This window comes from Pleurodeles waltl, chromosome 4_1, assembly GCF_031143425.1.
Source record: "Pleurodeles waltl isolate 20211129_DDA chromosome 4_1, aPleWal1.hap1.20221129, whole genome shotgun sequence".
NCBI lineage: Eukaryota > Metazoa > Chordata > Amphibia > Caudata > Salamandridae > Pleurodeles > Pleurodeles waltl.
The window spans coordinates 202,505,213-202,531,126 of NC_090442.1; the positions used below are offsets into that span (position 1 = coordinate 202,505,213).

The 25,914-nt window shown below is 50.1% G+C and overlaps 1 protein-coding gene across 1 annotated transcript in view; it reads left to right on the plus strand.

Annotated features, from left to right (window-relative positions):
- Nucleotides 1-25,914, plus strand: part of LOC138287575 (sodium- and chloride-dependent GABA transporter 2-like) — a 684,685-nt gene that overhangs the window by 39,325 nt on the left and 619,446 nt on the right. The window contains exon 2 of the mRNA XM_069228134.1: nucleotides 24,438-24,656. Coding sequence (XP_069084235.1) covers nucleotides 24,443-24,656 — 214 coding nt within the window. The 5' untranslated portion in view covers nucleotides 24,438-24,442. The remainder of the gene's footprint in view (nucleotides 1-24,437; nucleotides 24,657-25,914) is intronic.

The window sequence follows — 25,914 nt, forward strand, 5'->3', positions numbered from 1 at the left end:
AGAGGGTAGTGTTAAGCATTTGTTGTACACACACAGGCAATAAATGAGGAACACACCCTCAAAGACTTACTCCAGGCAAATAGGTTTTTATATTGAAAAATATATTTTCTTAGTTTATTTTAAGAAACACAGGTTCAAGATTTATAGTTAATACTTTAAATGTAAGGTACTTCACTTAGATACTTTAGGAACTTTGAATGAAAGCAATATGACATACAGTCTTTGTAAAAATGGCAATAAGCTATTTTCAAAGTGGACACTGCAAAACTCAACAGTTCCTGGAGGAGGTAAGTAAAGGTTAGCTTTGAAGGTAAGTAAAACACTTACAAGTCTCAAGTTTGGGGCATAGGCAGCCCACCGTTGTTACCACACCAGCAGCCCAGGGCCGGTCAGGTGCAGAGGTCAAAGAGGTGCCCAAAACACATAGGCGCCTATGGGGAACAGGGGTGCTCCGGTTCCAGTCTGCCAGCAGGTAAGTACTTGCGTCCTCGGGGGGCAGACCAGAGGGATTTTGTAGAGCACCGGGGGGGACACGAGAAGGCACACAAAGTACACCCTAAGCGGCACAGGGGCGGCCGGGTGCAGTGAGCAAAGCAGGCGTTGGGTTTTAGGTTGAAAACAATGGAGAGACCCGGGGTTCACTCTAGCGTTGCAGGCAGGCACAGGGGAGCTTCTCGGGACAGCCACCACCTGGGCTAGGCAGAGGGTCGCCTGGGGGTCGCTCTTGCACTGGAGTTCGGTTCCTTCAGGTCCTGGGGGCTGGACAGGCAGTCGCGGCCAGGGGGAGCCTCTAGATTCTCTCTGCAGGCGTCGCTGTAGGGGTTTGGGGGGGTCGTCTCTGGTTACTCACGGGCTCGCAGTCGCCGGGGAGTCCTCCCTGAGGTGTTGGTTTTCTGCAGGTCGAGCCGAAGGCATCGGGTGCAGAGTGTGAAGTCTCACGCTTCTGGCGGGAAACGTGAAGTCTTTGGAAGTTGCTTCTTTGTTGCAAAGAAGTTGCAGGTTTTGAACAGGGCCGCTGTTCACGGGAGTTTCTTGGTCCTGTAGTCCAGGGCAGTCCTCTGAGGCTTCACAGGTCGCTGGTCCCTGTCGGATGCGCCGCTGGAGCAGGTTTTCGAAGTTGGAGACAGGCCGGTAGGGCTGGGGCCAAAGCAGTTGTCGTTTTCCTTCCCCTGAGGGGAGGGGGGGTACATCGCTAATCTTATTGGGGGAATCCTCCAAAACCAAGATGGAGGATTTCTAAAGGCAGGGGTCACCTCAGCTCAGGGCACCTTAGGGGCTGTCCTGACTGGTGGGTGACTCCTTGTTTTTCTCATTATCTCCTCTGGACTTGACGCCAAAAGTGGGGGCTGTGTCCAGGGGGCGGGCATCTCCACTAGCTGGAGTGCCCTGGGGCATTGTAACACGAAGCTTGAGCCTTTGAGGCTCACTGCTAGATGTTACAGTTCCTGCAGGGGGAGGTGTTAAGCATCTACACCCAGTGCAGGCTTTGTTTCTGGCCTCAGGGAGCACAAAGGCTCTCACCCCAGAGGATCAGAAACTCATCTCTCAGCAGCAGGCTGGCACAGACCAGTCAGTCCTGCACTGAAGGATTGGGTAAAATACAGGGGGCATCTATAAGATGCCCTCTGTGTGCATTTTTTAATAAATCCAAAACTGGCATCAGTGTGGGTTTATTATTCTGAGAAGTTTGATTCCAAACTTCCCAGTATTCAGTGTAGCCATTATGGAGCTGTGGAGTTCCCAGACCATATATTTAATATGGTCACACTGTACTTACAATGTCTAAGAATGGATTTAGACACTGTAGGGGCATATTGCTCATGCAGCTATGCCCTCACCTGTGGTATAGTGCACCCTGCCTTAGGGCTGTAAGGCCTGCTAGAGGGGTGACTTACCTATGCCACAGGCAGTATTTTGTGGGCATGGCATCCTGAGGGGGATGCCATGCCGACTTTGCCTTTTTCTCCCCACCAACACACACAATCTACAATGGCAGTATGCATGTGTTAGGTTAGGGGTCCATTAGGGTGGCACAACATATGCTGCAGCCCTTAGGGACCTTCCCTGGTCACAGGCCGTTGGTACCACTGGTACCTTTTACAAGGGACTTATCTGTGTGCCAGGGATGTGCCAATTGTGGAAACAATGGTACATTTTAGGTGAAAGAACACTGGTGCTGGGGCCTGGTTAGCAGGGTCCCAGCACACTTCTCAGTCAAGTCAGCATCAGTATCAGGCAAAAAGTGGGGGGTAACTGCAACAGGGAGCCATTTTCCTGCAGGTATGAGCCAATGTCACCACGTTTAAGGGAGAAAGCATATGTACTTTAACACTGGTTAGCAGTGGTACAGTGCGCAGAGTCCTAAAACCAACATAAACAGTGTCAGAAAGGTGGAGGGAGGTAGGCAAAAAGTTGGGGGATGACCACCCTAAGGCTGTCAGGTCTAACAGCTAAATATTATTTTGGGTACTAATAGTGAAGAACAAGTGAAGGTGGTGTGTGGAAGTGAGGAGAATGGTGCTAAATTAAAGAACAATTTTCCAGAAGTGTTGTCTGGGAAAATTGGTACTCTTAAAGAGTACTCCCATAAAATCATATTGAAAAATGATGTTGTACCAAAAGTACATAAATCTAGAAGCATACCTTGGGTACTAAGAGAAGAAGTCAATAAGGAACTGAAGGCTCTTTAAAAAAAGGCATAATTGAAGAAGTAGAGTCAACTGAGTGGATTCTCCATTGGTAGTAGTTTAGCCAATGGAAAAATCCAGTTATGAATTGATTTGAGAGAATTGAACAATAACATTGTAGTGGAAACATTTCTTTTACCCAAGATAAATGAAATGCTTGCTATGACTAGGGGTATGAAATGGTTTACACATACAGATTTGTCATCCGCGTACCATCAGATTAAACTGCAATGTGCTAGTAAAGATTTGACTGCGTTTATGACTTCTCAAGGGTGTTATCGTTATGTTCACATGCTGTTTGGTCTTGCCTCGGCTGCAGAAGTTTTTCAAAAGTTAATGCATAAACTTTTCAAGAATATGGTTGGAGTAATTTTCTTCAAGGATGATATTTTGATTATGGGGGAGAATAAGGGACAACATAATGTATGAGTAGATAGTGTTTAAAGCAAATTACGAGAGAATGGCTTAACAGCAGAATTTTCTAAATGTAAATTTGGTGTGCTAATTTTAAATTACTTAGGGCAAGAAATTACAGCTGAAGGTATTAAACCAAAACAAGAATTGATGGCAGCTATAAGAGATGCACCATCACAGTGGCGGTCGGACCGCCACATTACAACTCGACAAGCAGCACTGCCCTCCGGATTACGAGTCCCCATACGTCAGCCTTTCCATGGCGGTTCCACCGCCATGGAAAGGCTGGCAGAATGGGGGCATCAGGCGCCTCCTAAGGGCCCCTGCACTACCCATGCACTTGGCATGGGCAGTGTAGATGCCCCATGCACAGCCCTGTTGCGCAATCCTCTGCCCGAATTATGGGAAGTGGAATGCGCGACAGGTTCTGCTGCAGCCGCCACATTGCCACCGGCTCGACTAGGAGCCGGCTGCAATGTTAAGGCCTTGTTCACCACAGGGCCGGCGGGTGCCGGTCCTGGGGTGAACTCCAAATAGGGTCAGCGGTGTTTGGACCGCAGAGGCGGTCTTTCGGCAGTATGAGTTTGGTGGGCAGCCCGCGCCACCTGCCAAACTCTTAATGAGGGACTTTATCTGGATTTGATCCTAATCTTCTTTCTGTGCTAACTACAGATACAAGTAATAAAGGTTTTGGAGGAGGTTTAAGTCAAAAAAATAATAATGGCAAGGAGGTCACAATAGCTTTTGTTTCTAGGGCATTATCACCTGCAGAGGAAAAATATTCAGTTATAGAAAAAGAAAACCTGGCAGTAGTTTGGGGATTAGAACATTTTAGAAACTTTTTATGGGGTCTCAATGTAGAGGTAAAGATCATAAACCCTTATTAAAAGTATTTTCCACAGAGGGTCTACTAAAAGCTACTCCTAGGATTGCAAAGAGGTCAATCAGACTATTGGACTTTAGGTATAACTTGGTGTATTTACCTGGTGTTAAAACAAGATTGCGGATTGTTTGAGTAGGATGCCGTTGCCTCTTGAAGAAAATTGTGGAGAAGTGGAAGAGATAAGTGTGGCATGGGCAGGAAGTAAGGATTGGAATGCTATTGGTAGCAAAGATTGGATCAAGGCTAACTTAAGTGATCAATCATTAACATCTTTAAGGAATTATGGGCCAGATGTAGCAAGGCTTTTGCGCCTCGCAAACGGCGAAAAACGCCGTTTGCGAGGCGCAAAAGCCCTCACGCTATGCAGAAACGCATTTTGCGAGTCGGAACCGACTCGCAAAATGCATTTCCGACTCGCAAATAGGAAGGGGTGTTCCCTTCCTATTTGCGACTCGCAACGCTATGTAAGTTGATTTGCGACCGCGAAAGCGGTCACAAATCAACTCGCAGTTACCATCCACTTGAAGTGGATGGTAACCCATTCGCAAACGGGAAGGGGTCCCCATGGGACCCCTTCCCCTTTGTGAATGAACAAAAGAAAAAATTTCAGAGCAGGCAGTGGTCCTATGGACTACTGCCTGCTCTGAAAAAATCAGAAACAAAAGGTTTCGGTATATTTTTCCAAGTGCAGCTCGTTTTCCTTTAGGGAAAACGGGCTGCAGATGGAAAAAAAAAACTCCTTTATTGAAAAGCAGTCACGGACATGGTGGTCTGCTGTCTCCAGCAGGCCACCATCCCCGTGAGTGCCCAGACTCGCAATGGGGTCGCAAAGTGCGACTCACCTCATTAATATTAATGAGGTGGGTCTTTGCGACCCCATTGCGAGTTGCAGAAGGTGTCTGAGACACCGTTCTGCATAGCAAATTGCGACTTGCAATTTGCGAGTCGCTCGGACTCGCAAATTTCAAGTCGCAATTTGCAACGTACCTACATCAGGCCCTAAATTCTGAATGGATGGTCTGAAAAAAACCTATTGACTTGGAATTGAGGAACCTTTTTGAAATACGCAACAAGTTAACTGTAATCCAAAACAATAAAGTGAGAGGAAACAGGATTTTGCCACCAAAAGGTTTTAGGGAAGCCATTATTAAAATATGCCATGAGGGGCAGTTAGGTATAGTGAAGACCAAGAAAAAAGTGAAGGAGAGCTACTGGTGGCAGGGAATGGGTGTAGAGTTTGAAAGAGTCATTTGGAAATGTGACTTATGTTTGAATGCCGATAAGTCCCTGGTTCCTTTCAAACCAATGTTACACCCCATTCCGTGCCCAGAGATGGCACGCATGTGAAGTTATTGGTGTAGATATTATGGGTCCAATTGTTGAGGAAAACGAGGAATGGTAAACAATTGTGGCCATGGATTACTTTGCTAAATGGCCAGAAGTCAAATTTGTTAATAAGGCTAATTCTGGAAATTTATTATTCTTGGATGAACTGTTTCAAAGAGAGGGACTATGAAAAAAGATTATTACAGACAATGGTGTACAATTCAAAAGTGAAGAAATAGACGTTTTTTTAAACAGAACGGCATAGAACCTAAATTCATTTCTGTTTATCACCTGAGTGGGAATGGAGAAGTGGCGAGATTTAATCGTGTCATCATGGAATCTTTGTAATTCGCTAAATATAAAAGTCTAAATTGGAAGTCCAGTATAATTTTTTTTTTATGGATGTATTGGATCACACCAACTGTCACTGGTCACAGTCCATTTACTATCATGAGGGGACCTTCAAGAAGGGCAATCAGGGGTGGTTGATTAATACTAGATTTAAGGATTGATCACCTTCTGAAGTAATAAAGAACATTTGAAAAGCACAAAATGACTATAAAGAGTATATGGACAAAAAGAAAGGGGCAAAGGAAATTGATTTGAAGAAGGGGGAAGTAGTGCGTGTTAAATTACCAGGTAAAGTAAAGAAGGGAGAAAGCAAATATTCTGAACCAAGGGTTGTTTGTGGTTGAAGTTGATAATAATTCTGCCAAACTAAGTGATGGTCAGGTTTGGCACATGAGTCGTTTTGTAAAATGTAAAGAGGGTAAGAAGAATTAATGTGATGATTTAAGGAAGAAAAAATATTGCTGGTTAGACTTGTGTCAAAATAATGATAGTAACATGTCAACTAAGCAAGAGTCGAGGGTTTGTGAAGAAGAGGAAATTACTATTCAAGAGAATGTAGCTACTTCATAGGGCAGTCAAGGACATGATGCGATGGAGAGATCATATAATAGTAAACATGGTAGAATTATCAAACAACCCATGTATTTGCAAGATTATATAACAAGTTAGACCTTTTTAGAGTTTGTATGTTTTCCTTATTTATGCGAATATGTAACTAACTTTAGTTGTAGTTATGTTTATACTTATTCCTTTTCACTCTGTAAGAGAGGAGATGTGTTATGTCCTTAACCAAAGTGTATGTATTTCTAGGTGGTAGAATGTAGATAGAATGTGATGAGGTGGGAGAGAATGTTGTAGGGCTGGAATGTTCTAACTTGAATTGGAGCTTTGCCAGCTAGTGAGCGCATGTGTTGGCCTTACCGGAATTATACTTAAAATAAAGAAGAATATTTCAACCTGTTTGGAGCATTTACTTAACAGAGGGGTCAGAAGAGACGAGGGAGATGGTGGTAATGGGCTGGGAAGGTATAGTTTGACCCACACTGCTGTCCAATAGTGCTGCAGGGTCGTGCAGGACCCCAGAACACGATGCAACTCACAATGGGGATCTCCACAGTTCTGACACTGGCAATGAGGCAGGAAATATACCCTATGCAGCTTCCTTGGTGAGTACCACCAGTCGTTGAAGACCTTGATGTAGAGGAACTTCAACTGTGATTCACTCAGGACCCTATCATCATTGAAAAATAGGGTCGTCCAGTTTTCAGGTGACTATTCTGTGCCCAGAAGTGCCTGCCAATGCAACCTAGTAGTCTTAAATGAGTGTCCGGAGTGTAGGACCCCATAGAGACCCAATACAGCTCTCCTGAATTGACTCTGAAGCCAGAGATATTTTTGTATGGCAGAGATAGGCAATGCCACCAGTGGAGGACCAAGTACACTCCAAAGGTTGAGAATCAATTGTCAGAACTTCCAGTGGTCCATGACCGAGAGGCCTAATTCATCCCTTAAGAGCTGAAAGGTTGCAGGACAACATCCTGAAGGAGCGGGGCACCATGTCACACCTCCTGGTTATAGCTAGCCACCCAGTAAAATGGTTTGTCTCCTACACATAATGCTACATTGTACCAGAGCAATGCCCTAGCATAGAGAGAGGAAGACAGGCCTAGGAGCTTGTGTGCAGACCACCAGGCTAGAATGGTCACATGAAGAATAGGGTTCCACATCGCAGTGAGATGCATGGGAGACAGATATACCTGTAGAGAGACATTAGGACAGCTCAGAATGTTGTTCACTCTCAATCCACCTAGTGGCATCTTTGGGATCAATGAAATACAGGAATAATTGTAAGAGGTGGAAGGCCAGGTTCTGTGGGGTCATATGAGGAGGTCGGGGCCTGCCATAGTATCAGCCAAGCCTATACGCATGGAGTTGAGGCCTACAGCAACTTTAAATGCAAGATTATGGGGGTCATTCTGACCCTGGCGGTCATGGACCGCCAGGGCCAACGACCGCGGAAGCACCGCCAACAGGCTGGCCGTTCTTCTGGGGCCATTCTGACCGTGGCGGTACAGCCGCGGTCAGAAAAGGGAAACCAGCGGTTTCCCGCCGGTTTCCCGCAGCCCCAGGGAATCCTCCACGGCGGCGCTGCAAGCAGCGCCGCCATGGGGATTCCGACCCCCTTCCCGCCATCCTGTTTCTGGCGGTTTTCACCGCCAGAAACAGGATGGCGGGAACGGGTGTCGTGGGGCCCCTGGGGGCCCCTGCAGTGCCCCCTAACAGGGCCCCATTAAGATTTTCAGTGTCTGCTTGGCAGACACTGAAAATCGCGAAGGGTGCAACTGCACCCGTTGCACACCAGCAACTCCGCCGGCTCCATTCGGAGCCGGCTTCCTCGTTGCTGGGGCTTTCCCGCTGGGCGGGCAGGCGGCCTTTTGGCATGTCCATGTCAATGAAAAAGTGGGGAATCCAAAGGGGTAACATTCCCAGCACATAATTATATCAGGGGCCACAGTCATTTTGACAGTTTGCACCACCAAACACCACAGTGAAAGGTTTGGATGGTCCTACTTGAGGAAGTCACACTTTATTCTTGCTAACAATGAGAGATTATCCTCGACGATGCCAGCCAAACCCCTATTCATGCGGATGCCCAGATACTTGTGTACACATGCTAGTAGTCACCCTGGGCATCAGCCAAACATCAGGAGTGCCTTTCTTTTATGCTAGCTGATTTTATACCTGAACAAACGGTAGAATCTGTTAATAATAGACATTCCTCCCAGAACAAAGGGTTCTGAGTGGCACAGAAGAAGGAGGATATTATCGGTGTATAATAGGGCTTTGACCTTGGTGCCACACAAGTGGGTGCCCATCACCTCTTGTGAGCAAAGGATAGCATGGACTCAAGGGCCAACAGGAAGATGAGGGGAGACAGAGGGCAACCCTGCCATGTGCATCGATTAATTGCAAAGAGATGCAACAAAAAGCCAATGCAGTTGACATCCGCTGAGGGTGAATCATAAAGAAGCCGGACCTTGCAAATCAAGTCATTGCCAAGACCCATCCTGAACATCACTCGAAAAACGTATAATCATTCTACACCGTCAAATGCCTTCTCAGAGTCCAACGAGAGAGAGAGTTTGGGCTCATCATCATCCTTCATGTTCTAGAGCAGATGCACTAAAGTCTGCAGATGGTTGCAGGAGCAACGGGCAGGGATAAAGACCACTTGAGATATATGAATAAGCTAAGGGATCACCCTGCATAGCCGGTATGCAAGAATTTTGCCCATTATCTTTAGGTCGTCAGTAAGCAATGAAATAGGATGGTAGCTAGTATAGTCCAAAGGGTCCTTGTCCTCCTTAAGGAGAAGGGCATTGGTAGCTGCATTGGCAATTGTCCCCAAAGAAGCAGCCTCATTTGGTCTCTCAAAATGCTTTCACCAGAAGAGGCACAAGCAGTGGTTTATTAATTTCCTCTGCGAACTTACCCTCAAGACACCCGCAGCCCTATGTGTTGTAGGAAAATAAAGAGGAGCTAAAAAACATTAGTTTGCTCCTGCTAGGAGTTAAGTTTCAAGGTTTAAAGAGAGGAGTAGAATGAGGTAAAGCGGTCGATAATGTCCAGGGGATGGGTCAGCAGGGTGCCATGAGGGTTGCCAATCATCAGAACAGGCATTTTGGACTCATTGGCATAATTGAGCAACATCTAGCTGCCCAGTAATCCCATGTCCAAGTCCAGCCCCACAGGACTTTGATCCATGAGAACATCTTCCAGGATATCAGATCTGGAAGCATCTGCCCCTGAAGAAGAAAGTAATTGATGCATCTAATATGGGCAGGAGAGGATCATGTAATTCCTTCTCGTGAGGTGTGATCCTCCAAGAGGTCATGCAGGAGGACTAAGTCACCCCGACTGAGGCAGTCAGGGCACATAGAATGGTCCAAAATGGGTTTAGGGTATAGGTTCCAGTCTCCTCTCAAAAGTCGAAGTGTACACCTGAAGGCAGCAAGAAATCTCAGGGTGTGAGCAATGAAGTGGGTCTTGTCAGCTTTATGAGCATAAATGGAAACGAGAATTGCCAATTTGCCCATGATATGTAGTTTGGTAAAAAACAATCTGTCTTCTTTGTCTGTCCAGATTTTGAGAATGTTTTGGGGGGGGTTCAAGCTACCACCGGACCCTATGCCTCTGCTGCTGCTCACCACTATCCCCAAAACTCCTGCTTGAGTTTAAGAGACTCCTCTTGTGAGAGATGCATGACCTGTAGGAGAACAATATGTTTTGTGTTGAGATCATGTAAAATCTTTTTATGCTTAACAAAGTGTGTCAAGCCACTGAGAAGTACAGGAGAACAAAATAGACAGGGGTTTGCACAAACACCTAGATGGAAGCCAGCTGGCTCAAGCTCAACTCAGACAAGAAAAAGATCCTCGTGATCGGCTCCATCCCTTCTGCCTGGAACGACTCCTGTTGGCCCACCTCACTTGGTAACACCCCCGCCCCACGGACCATGCACGCAACCTGGGCATCATCCTGGGCTCCACTCTATCGATGACCCACCAAGTTAACGCCATCTCCTCATCTAGCTTCCACACCCTCCATCTCCTACACAAGATCTTCAAATGGATTCCCCCAACACAAGGAAGACAGTCACCCGCACACTCATCACCAGCAAACTGGACTATGGCAACGCACTATGGGGATCATTCTGACCTCGGCGGTAAAAGGCGCTTACCGCCGGTCAGAAGACCGCCATAACACCGCCGCGGCCGCGGTAAACCGCCACGGTCATTCTGACCCGCAACTGGCAAACCGCCAAAAACCCGACATCCACAAAAGTCCACCACACCAAAGGTCAGCGAAAAAATGGCGATGACCAAACCTCCACCGTCACGCCAACAGAAATACGCCCATGCCATTACGACCCACAAATCCTCGCGGCGGTCTTTCAACCGCGGTATTCCATTGGCGGTACACACCGCCGCGGTCAAAATACACACACCCTTACAAAACACAACCACATTGGACAATTTGAAATACACACACCTGATACACATACACACACCACTCCCACACACCTAAGACAATATAAAACACACACCCACATTACCCACAAACCCTTACTACCACAATTGCGAATCAAGGACAGAGAGAGACAGCACTGCTTAGAGTAGACCATCACACAGAGGCCAATCACAACATCACCCACACAATTACAACGCACAAAACACCATACACCACCACACACATCACACTCCACAACACATACAACATCCCTCACCTCATCCACACCACCCCATGGCACCCCAAAGACACCCCAGGTTCTCTGACGCAGAACTCAGGGTCATGGTGGAGGAAATAGTACGTGTAGAGCCCCAGCTCTTCGGGGCACAGGTGCAGCACACCACAATTGCTAGGAAGATGGAGCTATGGGAAAGGATAGTCGGCAGGGTCAACGCGGTGGGACAGCATCCACGCAATCGGGAGGACATCAGGAAGAGATGGAACGACCTACGGGGGAAGGTGCGTTCCATGGTATCAAGGCACAACATTGCGGTGCAGAAGACTGGCGGCGGACCCCCACCTACTCCCCCAGAATTCACAGCATGGGAGGAGGAAGTCTTGCACATCCTGCATCCTGAGGGCCTCGCAGGAGTAGCTGGAGGAATGGACTCTGGTAAGTCAAATCTTAACTACTACTTCCCACCCCCACCCCATCTGCATGCCAGCACATACCCCCACCCCCACCCCATCACACCAACTCCTTCCAAATGTACCACCATCACAACCCACCCATCCCAACACCTAGACCTGCATGCGACCACAAAGCATGGACACCCATCACCAAAGCATGCCCACTGCACATAACCATCTCCCCCACAAGCCACCCTCACAAAAGCCCCCACACGGGAATGCCTGCACTTGGGTACACGGACACCCATCCATCCCACGAAATGCCACACACAGAACCAATAACCATACCCTTATACCCCTGCAGGACCTGAACGCCACCACACCGCCACGGAGGGTACAGAGATGTCCATCCCACCCCCAGAAGAGGCCCCCAGCGATGACAGCAGCTCTGTCGACCTGGACCCAGATGACCAGCCCGGCCCATCGGGGACCTCTGGACAGTCGGTTCCCCACAGACAGCCACAGGCTACACTAGACCTAACCCCCTCTGGGAACACCAGCACAGCTCCCACCCAGCGGGCCCATGCCTCTGTCTCCAGGACACGTCAATCAGCGGTGTGTCCGCCTCTACAGGGCACCCAGGTTGACCCACCACCCCAACAACAACAGGGACCTGGGGGCAGTGGTAGTGGGCACACCGTCCAGGGGACAGAGGCCCAGGGAAACAGGGGAACTGGGAGGGCTGCTGTGTGACAGGGGGGGGACAGGCCCAGGGAACCCACTCTCCAAGAGGCCCTCACCACCATCATGGGAGCATACCACCACTCCCAGGAGACGATGGCGACGGTCCTGGCCAGGTTCCAGGAGATCCAGGCACAGCAGGAGGAACGGTACATGGGGTTCAGAGAGGAACTGAGGAACATCGGTTCCGCAATGGGGACCATCGTCCTGGCCCTTAACCAGATAGTCACCACATTGCGGGACCATGTGGCACCCCAAAGGGCCCCTGTCACTAGCCTGGACCACGAACAGCCTACCACCTCCGCCGGCGCTAGTGGACAGGAGGCCCCCACACAACGACAGGCCACCAGAACCCCACCTCCTGCTGAAGAACAACCACCCCGCAAGCGGAACCTGAGATCACACAAGAAGACAGAGTAGGATTGCAAGACCCCCGCCAGCAGAAGATACCCCCTGATGTCATCCCACTGTCCCACATTGTCACCTTGTCCAACCTTGAACTGCCCCTGCTCCATCCTTCCACAGGCATATGGACAATTACTCCACCCCCACCCATCACCGTTTTACTATCATGTACCTATATGTAGCACTTAAAATAAATCACTTATTGCACTTACAATAACAGGAGTCTGCTTGTATTTTACTATTATGTATCACACATAACGGTGCAATTATGTTCTGTTACATTGTAATGACAACATACCAATGACAACAAGCTGTAGTCCATGGGCACACAAAGCAGAAGTCACGCAGTTGGTCAAACAGCTCTGAAAAGTGAAGGGAAAGTCACAATTCAGTTAAAAGGAAATGGGGGGAAACACAGAAAGTAGAGACGCAGGAGGCCTGAAGTAAATGTAAAATGGTGTGGGTGAATCTCACCTGTGTCCTACTGAAAATACTGTTGTATAACTGTATCCCTGTTGTCCGTGTCGTCCCCGTCGTCTTCCTCCTCTTCACTCTCCACAGGCTCCACAGCTGCTACAACACCACCATCTGGACCATCCTCCTGCAGGAAAGGCACCTGGCGTCGCAATGCAAGATTGTGAAGCATACAGCAGGCCACGATGATATGGCACACCTTCTTTGGTGAGTACATTAGGGATCCACCTGTCATATGTAGGCACCTAAACCTGGCCTTCAGGACCCCGAAGGTCCTTTCTATTATCCTCCTAGTTTGCCCATGGGCCTCATTGTACCGTTCCTCTGCCCTTGTCCGGGGATTCCTCACTGGGGTCAATAGCCAGGAGAGGTTGGGGTAACCAGAGTCACCTAATAACCACACACGGTGTCTCTGTAGCTGTTCCATCACATAGGGGATGCTGCTATTTTGCATAACATACGCGTCATGCACTGACCCAGGGAACTTGGCATTTACATGGGAGATGTACTGGTCTGCCAAACAGACCACCTGGACATTCATAGAATGATAACTTTTTCTATTTCTGTACACCTGCTCACTGCCTTTGGGGGGTACCAAAGCCACATGGGTCCCATCAATGGCACCAAAGATGTTTGGGATATGTCCAAGGGCATAGAAATCACCCTTCACTGTAGCCAAATCATCCTCCTCAGGGAAAACAATGTAGCTCCGCATGTATTTCATCAGGGCAGACAACACTCTGGACAAAACCTTAGAAAACATAGGCTGAGACATCCCTGATGACATGGCCACTGTTGTCTGAAAAGACCCACTTGCCAAAAAATGGAGTACTGACAGTACCTGCACCCGAGGGGGAATCCCTGTGGGTTGGCGGATGGGGGACATCAGGTCTGGCTCCAGCTGGGCACACAGTTCATGAATAGTGGCTCTGTCAAGTCTGTAACGAAGTATAATATGTCGTTCTTCCATTGTCGACAGGTCCACCAGCGGTCGGTACACGGGAGGATTCATCCTTCTCCTCGCAAGTCCCAGCGGACGGTGCCTAGGAAGGACAACATGGAGTACAGAGTGAAGCAAGCCACAGGTTCGTTCACACAGCTTGCACAGTAAATGAATCACAATGCAGTGAAAGGCGTGTATGAGTGGCAATGCACGGCCTAGGCCTGTGTGACGCAGTTGAAATTAAGCCATGTGGGCCTTTGAAATGGCGGCTGCCTGACCTGTGAAGTGTGACAATGGGGTGTGAGGTCAATGTGCTGGCGTGGCACACCGTGGCGGTAGGCGATCGAAGACCGCGGTGCGAAGCCGCATTGGTTAACATTGAACCCTATGGGTCTCAGGAGCCAATGACGATGTGCGCCGGCAGTCGCGGTACGCACCGCAGCGGTACGCACCCCCGCGGGCGTGACCGCCATTTTCTAGCTGCTTAATCACTCGAGACCTGATCATCCACAGGAGAGGACCTATACTGCAAGTGCTGCTGTGACCTCGGTCTGGGAGATACTATGGCTGCTGCGACTGGGGAAAGGGCCCCTGCCTTCACTTCAGAAGAGTTGGAGAAACTTGTTGATGGGGTCCTCCCCCAGTATGCGCTACTCTACGGTCCTCCAGACCAACAGGTGAGTACACTGGGTGCACGTTGAATGGGCTATGCCTGTGTTGAGTGGGGTGTATGTAAGATGGTGGGGAGGGGAGCGAATGAGGAGTGCAACGCACGACAGATGAGAGCATGTGCCACATGGCAAGGTTGGGGAGGGGGGCCACTCACATCTACCATGCAGAAAAGTGATGATATTTCCTTTCCCACCCTGTACATGTCAAATAGGTCAGCGCCCATCAGAAGATTGAGATTTGACGTCCGGGCCCTGGGGGTCCACAACAGACGGGGCACCCACTGCCGAAAGAGGTGGGAGGACATCCGCCGCGGGACCAGGAAGACCGCCGAGTCTCTGCTGGGGATGGCCTCCCAACGTAGGAGGGGTGCCAGTCGTACCTTGACCCCCCTGATGTCCTGGATCCTGGCGGTGGCCTACCCCGATTTGGATGGGCACGTGAGGACATCACAGCAGACACAAGGGGGTGAGTATCAGCACATTCTGCTATCTTTGCGCGCAGTGGAGGTGTCTGGGTTGGGGAGGAGGGCTGTGGGTGACTTTAGGCCAGGGTGCTTTCTGTAGGCTAGTCCCCTCCTTTAGGCATGGCCCTGTGCCCCCGCCCCCCACCTCTGTAGGGTGCCAAGTACAGCTATCCATGGTCCTGCATCACCCATGTGTGCATTTGTTGTCCATAGACCTGTAGGCCTAGTCACAAGTACTGAGTAGTGTACCCCGATTGCGCGGCGTAGTGCAGGGGGCTTCTGTGTCTGTCCTCTCCGCCAACGGTGTTGCCAATGCATGCACTCAACCTATCTTTATTTCTCCCCCCACCCATTTTCTTTATCTTCCTGTGCATGTGTGCATTAGCATCATCAGGCGGAGGAGAATTGGCATCATCGGAGCACGAGGGAGCTGCAACTCACATGGCCCCGGAGGGCCATGCTACAGACACTGAGTTCACCAGTGATACGGAGGGCGAGGGGAGCTCCACAACGGGGAGACGTCAGCGACACCGACACGTCCTCGGAAGGGAGCTCCCTAGCGGTGGCGGCAACGTCCGTGCCCACCGCCACAACATGTACAGCCGCCACCCAGCGCACCAGCCCGCCCTCCCAGCAGCCCCTCAGCCTTCGCTCCGTGCCCGCTCGCCCAGGAAGGCGGGCATCTCCTTCGCCCCAGGCACCTCAGGCCCTGCCCCAGTTACCCCTGCTGCCCTCAGTGAGGAGGTCATTGACCTCCTCAGGACACTCATTGTTGGGCAGTCTACCCTCTTGAATTCCATCCAGGGTGTAGAAAGGGAGGTGCATCGGAGCAATGCATACCTGGAGGGCATTCATTCGGGTCAGGCTGCCCATCAGCGATCGTTCAATGCTCTGGCCTCAGCACTGACGGCAGCCATTGTCCCTGTTTCCAGCCTCCCTCTTCTAACTGCCTCCACCCAGTCCCAGTCTCCTGTTCCTCAGCCTATCCCATCCACACCATCTGACCAGCCTGCACACACCTCAACACCCAAGGGCAGCTCATCCAGACATAAGCACCACAGATCCCACAAGCATTCACCCAAGCAACATCCAGATGCAGACATGCCAACAGTCACTACCACCTCTGTGTCCCCCTCCTCCTCGTCTCCCTCCTCCCTCCCTGTGACGTCTCCACTCACACCTGCATGCACACCACCATCAGCCAGTACTTCCATCACCAGCACACCCTCCAGTACAGTCCGCACATGTGCAGTCACCACCCCCACTGCCATTTACACGTCCCCTGTGTCCTCTCCCAGTGTGTCTGTCACCCCCTCTTCCAAAACACACAAACGCAGGCAGCCACCCACCCAACAGCCATCCACCTCACGACAGCCTACGTCACAAGCACCTGCACCCAAAGACAGCACACCTGACTCTCCTACAACCACATGCTCTTCCTCCACTCCCATAACCACTACACCTACCCGTCCCTGACCTTCCAAATTGATTTTCCTTTCCAACCTTGACCTCTTTCCAAACACTGACCCACCCCCTCCATCTGGTAAGAGTCCTAAGAGCACCTCAGCCACCACCAGCCCTGCATTGAGGGCGACCATTGTGCACGGGTATTGGAGTCCACCTTTTCCTAGTGCAGATACATCGGCCAGCAGCAAGGGGACAGCCAGCCCACCCCCTGGGAAGAGAACCCGAAAAACAAAGGGCCGGCGCGAGAAGGCTGAGACGGCTGCCACCAAGGAGTGTAGTCGTGGCCCGTCACCTGCCACAACATCAAGGGGAGGCAAGGGCCAGAGAGCTTCATCGAAGGAGTGCAAGGGCAGCAGGGCGGAGAAGTCAGCCAGCAGGCGCGCGGACCAGGAGGGCCCCACCAGCCCCATACCGGGTGTGACGGAGGACACCCACGGGACCAGGACTCCATCACAGGAGGGGCCAGCAACCGCACGGTCGGAGGGCGACTAAGCGGGGAGTCCTGGCCAGGTCTGGCTCCCTTGAAAGACAGGACAAGCACCGCTGAAGAGGGCCCCGCCGTGAAGAGCACCGCTGAAGAGGGCCCCGCCAAGACAGGCACCGCTGAACAGGGCCCCGCCGTGAAGAGCACCGCTGAACAGGGCCCCGCCGTGAAGAGCACCGCTGAAGAGGGCCCCGCCGTGAAGAGCACCGCTGAACAGGGCGCCGCCGTAAAGAGCACCGCTGAACAGGGCCCCGCCGTGAAGAGCACCACTGAAGAGGGCCCCGCCGTGAAGAGCACCGCTGAACAGGGCCCCGCCGTGAAGAGCACCGCTGAAGAGGGCCCCGCCAAGACAGGCACCGCTGAAGAGGGCCCCGCCAAGACAGGCACCGCTGAACAGGGCCCCGCCGTGAAGAGCACCGCTGAACAGGGCCCCGCCGTGAAGAGCACCGCTGAAGAGGGCCCCGCCGTGAAGAGCACTGCTGAAGAGGGCCCCGCCGTGAAGAGCACCGCTGAACAGGGCCCCGCCGTGAAGAGCACCGCTGAAGAGGGCCCCACCAAGACAGGCACCGCTGAAGAGGGCCCCGCCAAGACAGGCACCGCTGAACAGGGCCCCGCCGTGAAGAGCACCGCTGAACAGGGCCCCGCCGTGAAGAGCACCGCTGAAGAGGGCCCCGCCGTGAAGAGCACCGCTGAACAGAGCCCCGCCGAACAGGGCCCCGCCGTGAAGAGCACCGCTGAACAGGGCCCCGCTGTGAAGAGCACCGCTGAAGAGGGCCCCGCCGTGAAGAGCACCGCTGAACAGGGCCCTGCCGTGAAGAGCACCGCTGAACAGGGCCCCGCCGTGAAGAGCACCACTGAACAGGGCCCCGCCGTGAAGAGCACCGCTGAAGAGGGCCCCGCCAAGACAGGCACCGCTGAAGAGGGCCCCGCCAAGACAGGCACCGCTGAACAGGGCCCCGCCGTGAAGAGCACTGCTGAACAGGGCCCCGCCGTGAAAAGCACCGCTCCGCTGGGCCCTTCCTGTCATGCACCGCTCCGCTGGGCCCTTCCTGTCAAGCACCGCTCCGCTGGGCCCTTCCTGTCAAGCACCGCTCCGCTGGGCCCTTCATCTCAAGCACCGCTCCGCTGGGCCCCGCTGTCTCAAGCACCGCTCCGCTGGGCCCTTCCTGTCAAGCACCGCTCCGCTGGGCCCTTCCTGTCAAGCACCGCTCCGCTGGGCCCTTCCTGTCAAGCACCGCTCCGCTGGGCCCTTCATCTCAAGCACCGCTCTGCTGGGCCCTTCATCTCAAGCACCGCTCCGCTGGGCCCCGCCGTCTCAAGCACCGCTCCGCTGGGCCCCGCCTGTCAAGCACCGCTGGCCCATTGACAGTGCCGGTTCTGTGTCGAGCTGGTGTTCACGCTGCACTCTGAGCACCCTGCCTCCTCCAATACCAGTGGAGTCGGTTATCCATCTGATGGACTGTGGCTTTGCACTCCCCAGGATAAAGCAGTGGGCAACCCACCCACTGTAGAGACTTGAGAGACTGTGGCTTTGCACTCCCCAGGATGGCACAGTGGGCAATCCACCCACTGTAGAGACTTGAGAGACTGTGGCTTTGCACTCCCCAGGATGGTACAGTGGGCATGGAGGCCCCTCGTGGATCTGGCGTCGTGAACTCCTGTGGCTGAGGTGCCCCCCCTTCCCTTCCCCCTGAGGTGCCTGTAGTTTTATCATCTGATGCCCCAGCAGTGTTCTCTCCAACGGTATCTGGTCTCCTGTGTGGGCTTTGCCCATGTGTTTGTGGACATTGGCCCACGGACTGTGGAACTTTAACAAGATGAGCTGGACTTATTGCCTATGTATTTAGATTTCGCACTGTTCATTTTTTTTTTAAATATTTCATATAGATGATTTTCCATGACTTCAATTAACCTATTTTATACATAAATTTTATTATCATTTTCATTATGTCTTTGCATTTTTCCGGGGGGTTTGGGGGGTGTCACTCTGAGTTGTTGCTCTGCATTGGTGTGTAGATAGTTGGGGGGGGTGGGGGGGGGGGGGGTGGGTGTTTCGCGTATGTGTGTGCCCGTAAGCTTTTCTCCTCCCCCCTCCCCTGTGTCGTAGTTGCAGTACTCACCGTTGTCGTCTGCGCCGGCGTTCGTACTCGTGGTAGATGAGCAGGTAGACAATAGCTGGTAGGATGTTTAATTCGGGTTCCATGCTGTCCAGGTTCCTCGTGGAGTGTGTATAGGTGAGCGTTTTCCCGTTCGTAGTCTGTTTCCGCCGTGTTTTTATCGGCGGGGCTCCCGCCCCGGAAAAGGTGGGGGATTGGTGAGTTGTGATAGGGTGGGCGGTACATTGTCTGACGCCTGCCTGTTGGCGGTGACCGCCGCGCTGTTTGTCTGTCCCGCCGTGGCGGTCGGAGTGTTAAAGTGGCGGGCTGTGTTGGCGGTTCCAGCCAGGGTCAGAATTCCTTTTTTTTTACTGCCTGCCTGTTGGCGGGTTGGCCGCCGCTTTATCACCGACCGCCAGGGTTGGAATCACCCCCTATATGCCGGCATTACCAAGAAACTTCAATCAAGACTACAAGAAGTCCAAAATGGAGCAGCCAAACTCGTCCTGGACATCCCCCAACACAGCCCAATCTCCTCCCACCTCAGAGAACTACACTGGCTCCCAGTCAACAAGCGCATCACATACAAATTCCTGATCCGTACCTTCTAGGCACTGCACAACATAGGAGCAGCATACCTCAACCACTGCCTCACCTTCTACGTACCTAACAGACGTCTCCATTCCTCCCAGCTCACCCTTGCAGCCATCCCCAAGATTCGGAAAAGTACAGCAGGAAGAAGATCCTTCTCCTACCTAGCAGCATGGACATGGAACACACTTCCCCCGAAGCTCAGGCAGACCACATCACTGAAGCAGTTCAGGAAGGACCTCAAGACTTGGCTCTTCGACTGAGCAGCACACCTTCTTTCAGCGCCTTGATACCCTATGGGTGATTAGCTGCACTTTACAAATCCTTGATTGATTGATTGATTGGTAGTAGCCATACAGAGAACCAATGGAGGCAGGAAAGAGCTGGTAGCACAGGGCAAACTGGGCTAATAGACACTGAAGGGGAACAAGATTGAAGGAGGAAGGGGAAGAGAAAAGATAGGAAAAGGAAAAGAAAAAACTTTTAGTTAGGAACTAACCCCTGCATCACTGGGCAGCGCTGATCAACACCCCTGCCTGAAGTATGGACACCCAGAGCCTCAGACAGATGTTGGTATGGGGCAGACGGTTTGGCCAGTGGGAATATGTTCCGTCAAAAAAGAGCAGCCATGACCCAAACCAGACAGCAGGGACAACCTTGAAGAATGACTTCACCAAGACAAAACAAGACAAAAGAAAGTCTGCTTGACCCGCCAGATGCAGGGATAACATATGATGAAGCACAATGCAGAGAAAAACTCAGAATATGATGTGCAACCCATGTACAGCCACCAGCATCCTCCCAGCTCTCCACCCTCTCAGGAGACATAGAGGATGAGGGAGTGATCTCAGATGTGAGCAAGTTAGAGGTGGATACGGAGCCCATAACAGAAACAGATACACAAATACAAACAAAGCTGACCTTGAGCATCAGGACTAAGTGGGTGCACCACCATTCACCACCGGGAGAACCAAAGCAACCCCCAAACTACCCCTACCCCGAGAACACAACTGGCTCAATTCAATTGTTTTTGTTGGCAGGATCATTGAACATTGGCACTCTTTCAAGGGACATTTTTCTCTGTTCTGTACTATTGAAGGGCACTCATCACCTGCTCTACGTGGGCCAGACAAAGCTCTCTGACATTGCAGATAATGTTGGGACAGTTTCCAGAATTTTGGCGGCTGGAAGATTCATGGGCCTGTTCCCCAGTGGATCCACGAATGTCCCCAGCTCGTCCAGATTGGTGAAATCTTTGGTCTGGTCTGGCCATCTACTGTCACCAGCATATGCACAGGGTCATGAAGGACATACTTAGGACCCCATTGCCTAAGCAGAGGCCTGACAGCAAGAAATGTCATTAGATTGACAAAGGTGATAGAGGAGTATTCTACAAAAAAGAAGATATGACATCCTTCGAACAGTAGGGGATCTTTGGCTTGTTGAACCGCTTGGAGGAAGGCGCTGGTGTGGTGGTGCATGTTGAAGATTGGCACCCAGCAGAGCAAGCCCAAATACAGTGCACCCTCTGGAACTGGGCTCAGAGAGCCAGAGGTCAAGGAGTTTGGTGAGGAGATCCTGGAGGAAGAATGGCATGCTTCCCTTCTTTGCCTCCTTAGGCATGCCTTATATGAGAAAGTTGTTTTGTCATATCCTGTCCTGCAAGTTGGTGATCTTGTATCTCAAATAGTCACTATCTCTGCCCTAATCAGGAAGTGCCAAGCCCCAATGTCATCAATCTTTGATCAACTTTATCTATATGGGTATGGAAAGTGGAAACTTCTTTTCTCATCCACTTTGCTTCCATAGTGAGATCAGACATTTTGGAGCCAAGGGATATTAATGTGTTGCTGATAGCACCAATCTCTTTCAAAAGATGTCTGATTTTGTCTGATTTTGACCGATGAACGGTAGTAAGTGAGTTATGAACAGGCCTGGGACCACAGAGATTAGCAGTTGACAAACTGGCGGTCTGCTTGACAACATATGAGGCAAAAGAATGCTTTCGGTTAGCCTTAGACTAAATGAGACACACTCCAATCCTGGCACCGGGAGGGCCAAAAAGACGAGATGATCAGAGGGTAGTTCTGACCCCAACATCAAGGACAGAGTGCAGGAGATGATAGGCAGGTTACTCAGTTCCAGAGAGTAACAATGTTGGGGGTCAGTGTGTGTGACCAACCAACTAGGCAGACTTGCTCCCCCAAGTGAGCAGTCAGAGGAATCCAAACCGATAACTTGGTGAAAACTGCTCACACAAAGGCCACACCTGTCTCATACCAGGGCCACTGCCGCACTGCAGTGACAGTAATGAAGAACATAATGAAGAAGAAGGGGCATGGAGGAGGGTGGCAACCACTACCTGCCATATTGGCAACTAGTTCACCTCTATACAATCTGGCCCAGATAGATGGATGGCACATTTATACCTGGGGAGAGGGAATAGTCTTCAAAGGAGATGCTTAATATCAGGTGGCGGCAGGCAGCAGGTGCCATCCAGCGTCACTCAGTGTTTCACAAAGATTTAAAAAAACATGCTGACCAGGAGTTATACGGCCCTGCCAGATAGATCATAACCCTTCTAGGGAAGGCTTCATGTGATGTGCAATATGCCACTGTCAGTAACATCCAGCTGCCATCAGTGTCCAACAAAGAGGGAAAAAAGAAAAGTAGGGTGTACTTAGTGCTGCCTAGATGTTGTGGGTTGCCCCCATGCAGACAAATGTGTTGCAAATCCTCAGATGTGTCAGAATGTCCCAAATCATAGCCCCCCTTGGGGTGCCATCCATCCAATTCATGAGGGCCCACAAGCTCACCAGCCACAGAGTTTCCTAGTGCCACCACTTCTACAACGTGACCACTGAGAGACGGGATAGGCAGGTAGCAGGCCAGAAAACTGTTCCAGGGATAAGCACCACCACCAACAGGATCCAGTAGACAAAGCAGATTGGTAGGCGGTGGCCTGGATCACCTCTGACAGGCCGCTGCACAGGGAAGGCATCCCAGGCCCAGGAGGAGAAAAACTGCTTCTTCAAAATATGATGGGACAGAGGGCCATGGGACCAGCAAGTCTGACTGCTAAAATGGCAGGCAGTGGCCCAGAGACGAGCGCCACCACCAAACAACTAATGTCGACCTCCTTAGCTCGGGCAGCACATAACACTACTGGCTCCAATATGCAGGCTTCTGTCATACCCCGGGACACCACAGAAAGGCATGAATGGGCTGCACCACAACAGAGCTTTAGCAAAGAGCAGCCATTGTGGTCACCTTGCAGCTCTGCTCACCCCAAAAATGTATCTTTTACTGTTAAATGCAGCATGTACCAGGTTATGTGCCAAATTTCAAAACAATGTCAAAATCAAAAATCTAAAAGGGCATCCTTTACACCAGTATTACCTATAATACTGAACATTGCTAAACAAGCATTTGCAATGCAATGGGTCTCGCTTTTGCTCGAGTTAGAGCTATTAGCGTTGTAAATTCCTTACTGGACTTTTCCGCTTATATTGAAAATGAAAAGTAAAACAGTTGACATAAGTGAACCGATTCAAAGCGCCATGGCCGCCATGAACATGAAGGAGAGACATAAAAAGAAAAAGAAGTTAGCGTGCACTCAAACTGTATCGGCAATTTTGCAATTAACCATGTAACAGGGGCAGTCTGCAAGGTGGTACCAAAACCGCCCCAAGGGGGGGCAAACCTGAAGCATTTACTAATGATAACAAAGGATTTTTGAAAGTCAAGCCCATGAACAAGTTAAAGTGATAGGCATGCGGTGAGCGTGGTTAGAAGCCCACAATACTTACAACATGTCAAAGCACTTGCGCGCTCGACCGAAAAATACTAGCTAGCCCTATTGGATTTGCCAGTCCTTGTTTAATAATATTTCTGGCCTCTCATTCATTAGCCTCATGACAGTGGAAGCTTGGGGTATAGAACATATAATGGTTCGACCAAAGAGGGCTTTTGATGGTGGATGTAAAAATGCCAACTACATCGGACTGGTAAGCCCCAAAGACAATGTGGACCATATACAACTGTTTTTTTAGGACTTGCATATATCACTATGTATCAACCTGCAGCCACATCAGTGCGCAGTGCTAAGGGTCTTGAAAGTCACTGCTAAAAAACAAGTGATTCTCACCTGTGAATCGGAGTAGCATGTGCAACAGCTGTGGGAATATTTCAGCAAGTAAGTGGGATACGCTCATTAGATGTCTTTAAACTCAGGGATAGCTGCGTGCTATACTTTGACCCAACAAAGTTAAAAAGTATTTGTATATTGTCAAAAGTGCTGTTACCCACAGATTCTGCTTGAGCATTGATTCAGTGATGAAACCCTACGGCAAGGAACTAAAAGTCAGATATGTGGGGCATGTTCTTCAGAAAGTGCATTAGAATGGATGGTTTCTTCTCATTTACCTATTGCACAATGTACCATTAACATTTTAAGCATTAGATACCCCTTCAAGTTTGATGCTATTAAAACAAATGTCAGCACCCTGAGCACCTAGCGAGGGTAAGAATTATGTATGGTGAGAATGTTAAAGCGAGAGTGCCACTGGCCCTACTGCTAGTGAGAAAAATGGGCTGCTGGGATGTCGGTGGAAAGTAAAAAAACAGTCATAGCCATGTAACATTGGGCTCTTTAGACTCCTGGGCCCTGGTGCCACAAAAACTGCTGCACCATTGATAGGTATGTCCTTGCGTGAAGATAAAGAATACTCAGAGTATGTATTCCTTTGCACCTTGCGATCTGTGGTCAATGTAAAATGGACTTCCTGTTTGTGTTTTTAGGTGTAATGGCTAGCAAGGATGATGGGACAGTTACCAATGGCGATACCATACCTGCTCATCCCCTCATGGAAAAAGAGGCGGTGGAAGAGTGCAAGCCACAGATAATGGAGCGAGAACACTGGAACAACAAGCTGGAGTTTGTGTTGTCCGTTGCTGGGGAAATAATTGGATTGGGCAATGTCTGGAGATTTCCTTATCTCTGTTACAAAAATGGAGGCGGTAAGAACAGGGCACTGCTCTGACTTTTACACTAACACAATTTAGTAACTCAACATTCTAGGTACCAGAGCTCAAGGACTGAAGGTGCTATGGTGATGGGGGGGCTGATGTTGTCTGGGTATTTCCAAAGTAAGTCTATAATTTTGGGTGGACAAGGTTTGAAATAAAATGGATCACCACTGCTAATCAAATATGCTATATGATGATTTATAGTTCAAATCTGTTTCATTAATTTATCCATCCATTTAACATGTGCGTTTGCCTACATCCAATGGCTGGTGAGGCAAAACAGTTGGGGTGGTGGTGGTGGGGGTGAGAACAAGGGTACAATAAGGAGGGTAAGGGGTGACGCGTCTCAGTAAAGAAGGCAGAACATGAGATGGTATGGAGGTAGTCCAAACAGAGGGGATGTGGTCTCCAACACACAAATTACTTTCTCATCTAATGTTCATGATTGTAGGGTTGGGATGCTAGGTTCAGTTCTGTCCTTCCCTATTGTGGTGGTCTTTCATATTCTCAGTCTGCATAAGTCTAAAGACTTGGATGTATTTTGAGCAGGAGAGTTCGCAAAAGTCTTGTGACAGGAGACAGTTGCGTGGACAGTAGCGAATTGTGGCAGTATGTTGTTGACTGAGGAATGAGTTTTTCCATTATATAATGTCCCACAGTTTGTGCAGCCAGTCAGCATGGTCTAGTGTTGAGTTGGTGCCCCACTTAGAGGTGATAACCTGTTTACTTGCGCAGAGCACAATTGCGGTAAACTTTCTTTTGTTGGAGTGCAACGGGTAGGTCAGCACATTTGGGAGTCCTAACAGTATATACTTGAGGAGACTGGAGATAGATGTTTGCCTTGAAAATCTCATTAATATTTTAAAATACAGTCTCCCAATACCTTTTAATTTGAGGACAGCACCAGAGGAAATTAGTCAAAGTGCCTACGTGGCACTGATTGCTGTGCTGTCGGGTCTCCATTTTGCTATCCTCATAGGGCTGTAGTACCTGTAGTTCTTTATTTTGAGCATCACCTCATTTCCAGCTGCACTGAAGGATGAGATACCTGCCTTTTGGAGTAAATCAGTCCATTCTTTAGAAGTAAAAGAGCGGTACAATGCCGCCTCCCATCTCTTCTATATCACGTTATATACTGCACACTGTCCGCTGTTAGTATGGTTTCGCTACAATTGATGTTGGAGACTTAGACTGGTTAGTGATGTTTATTGTGTGCGGTTGGATTAACTTGTCAAAACTTTGAACAAAT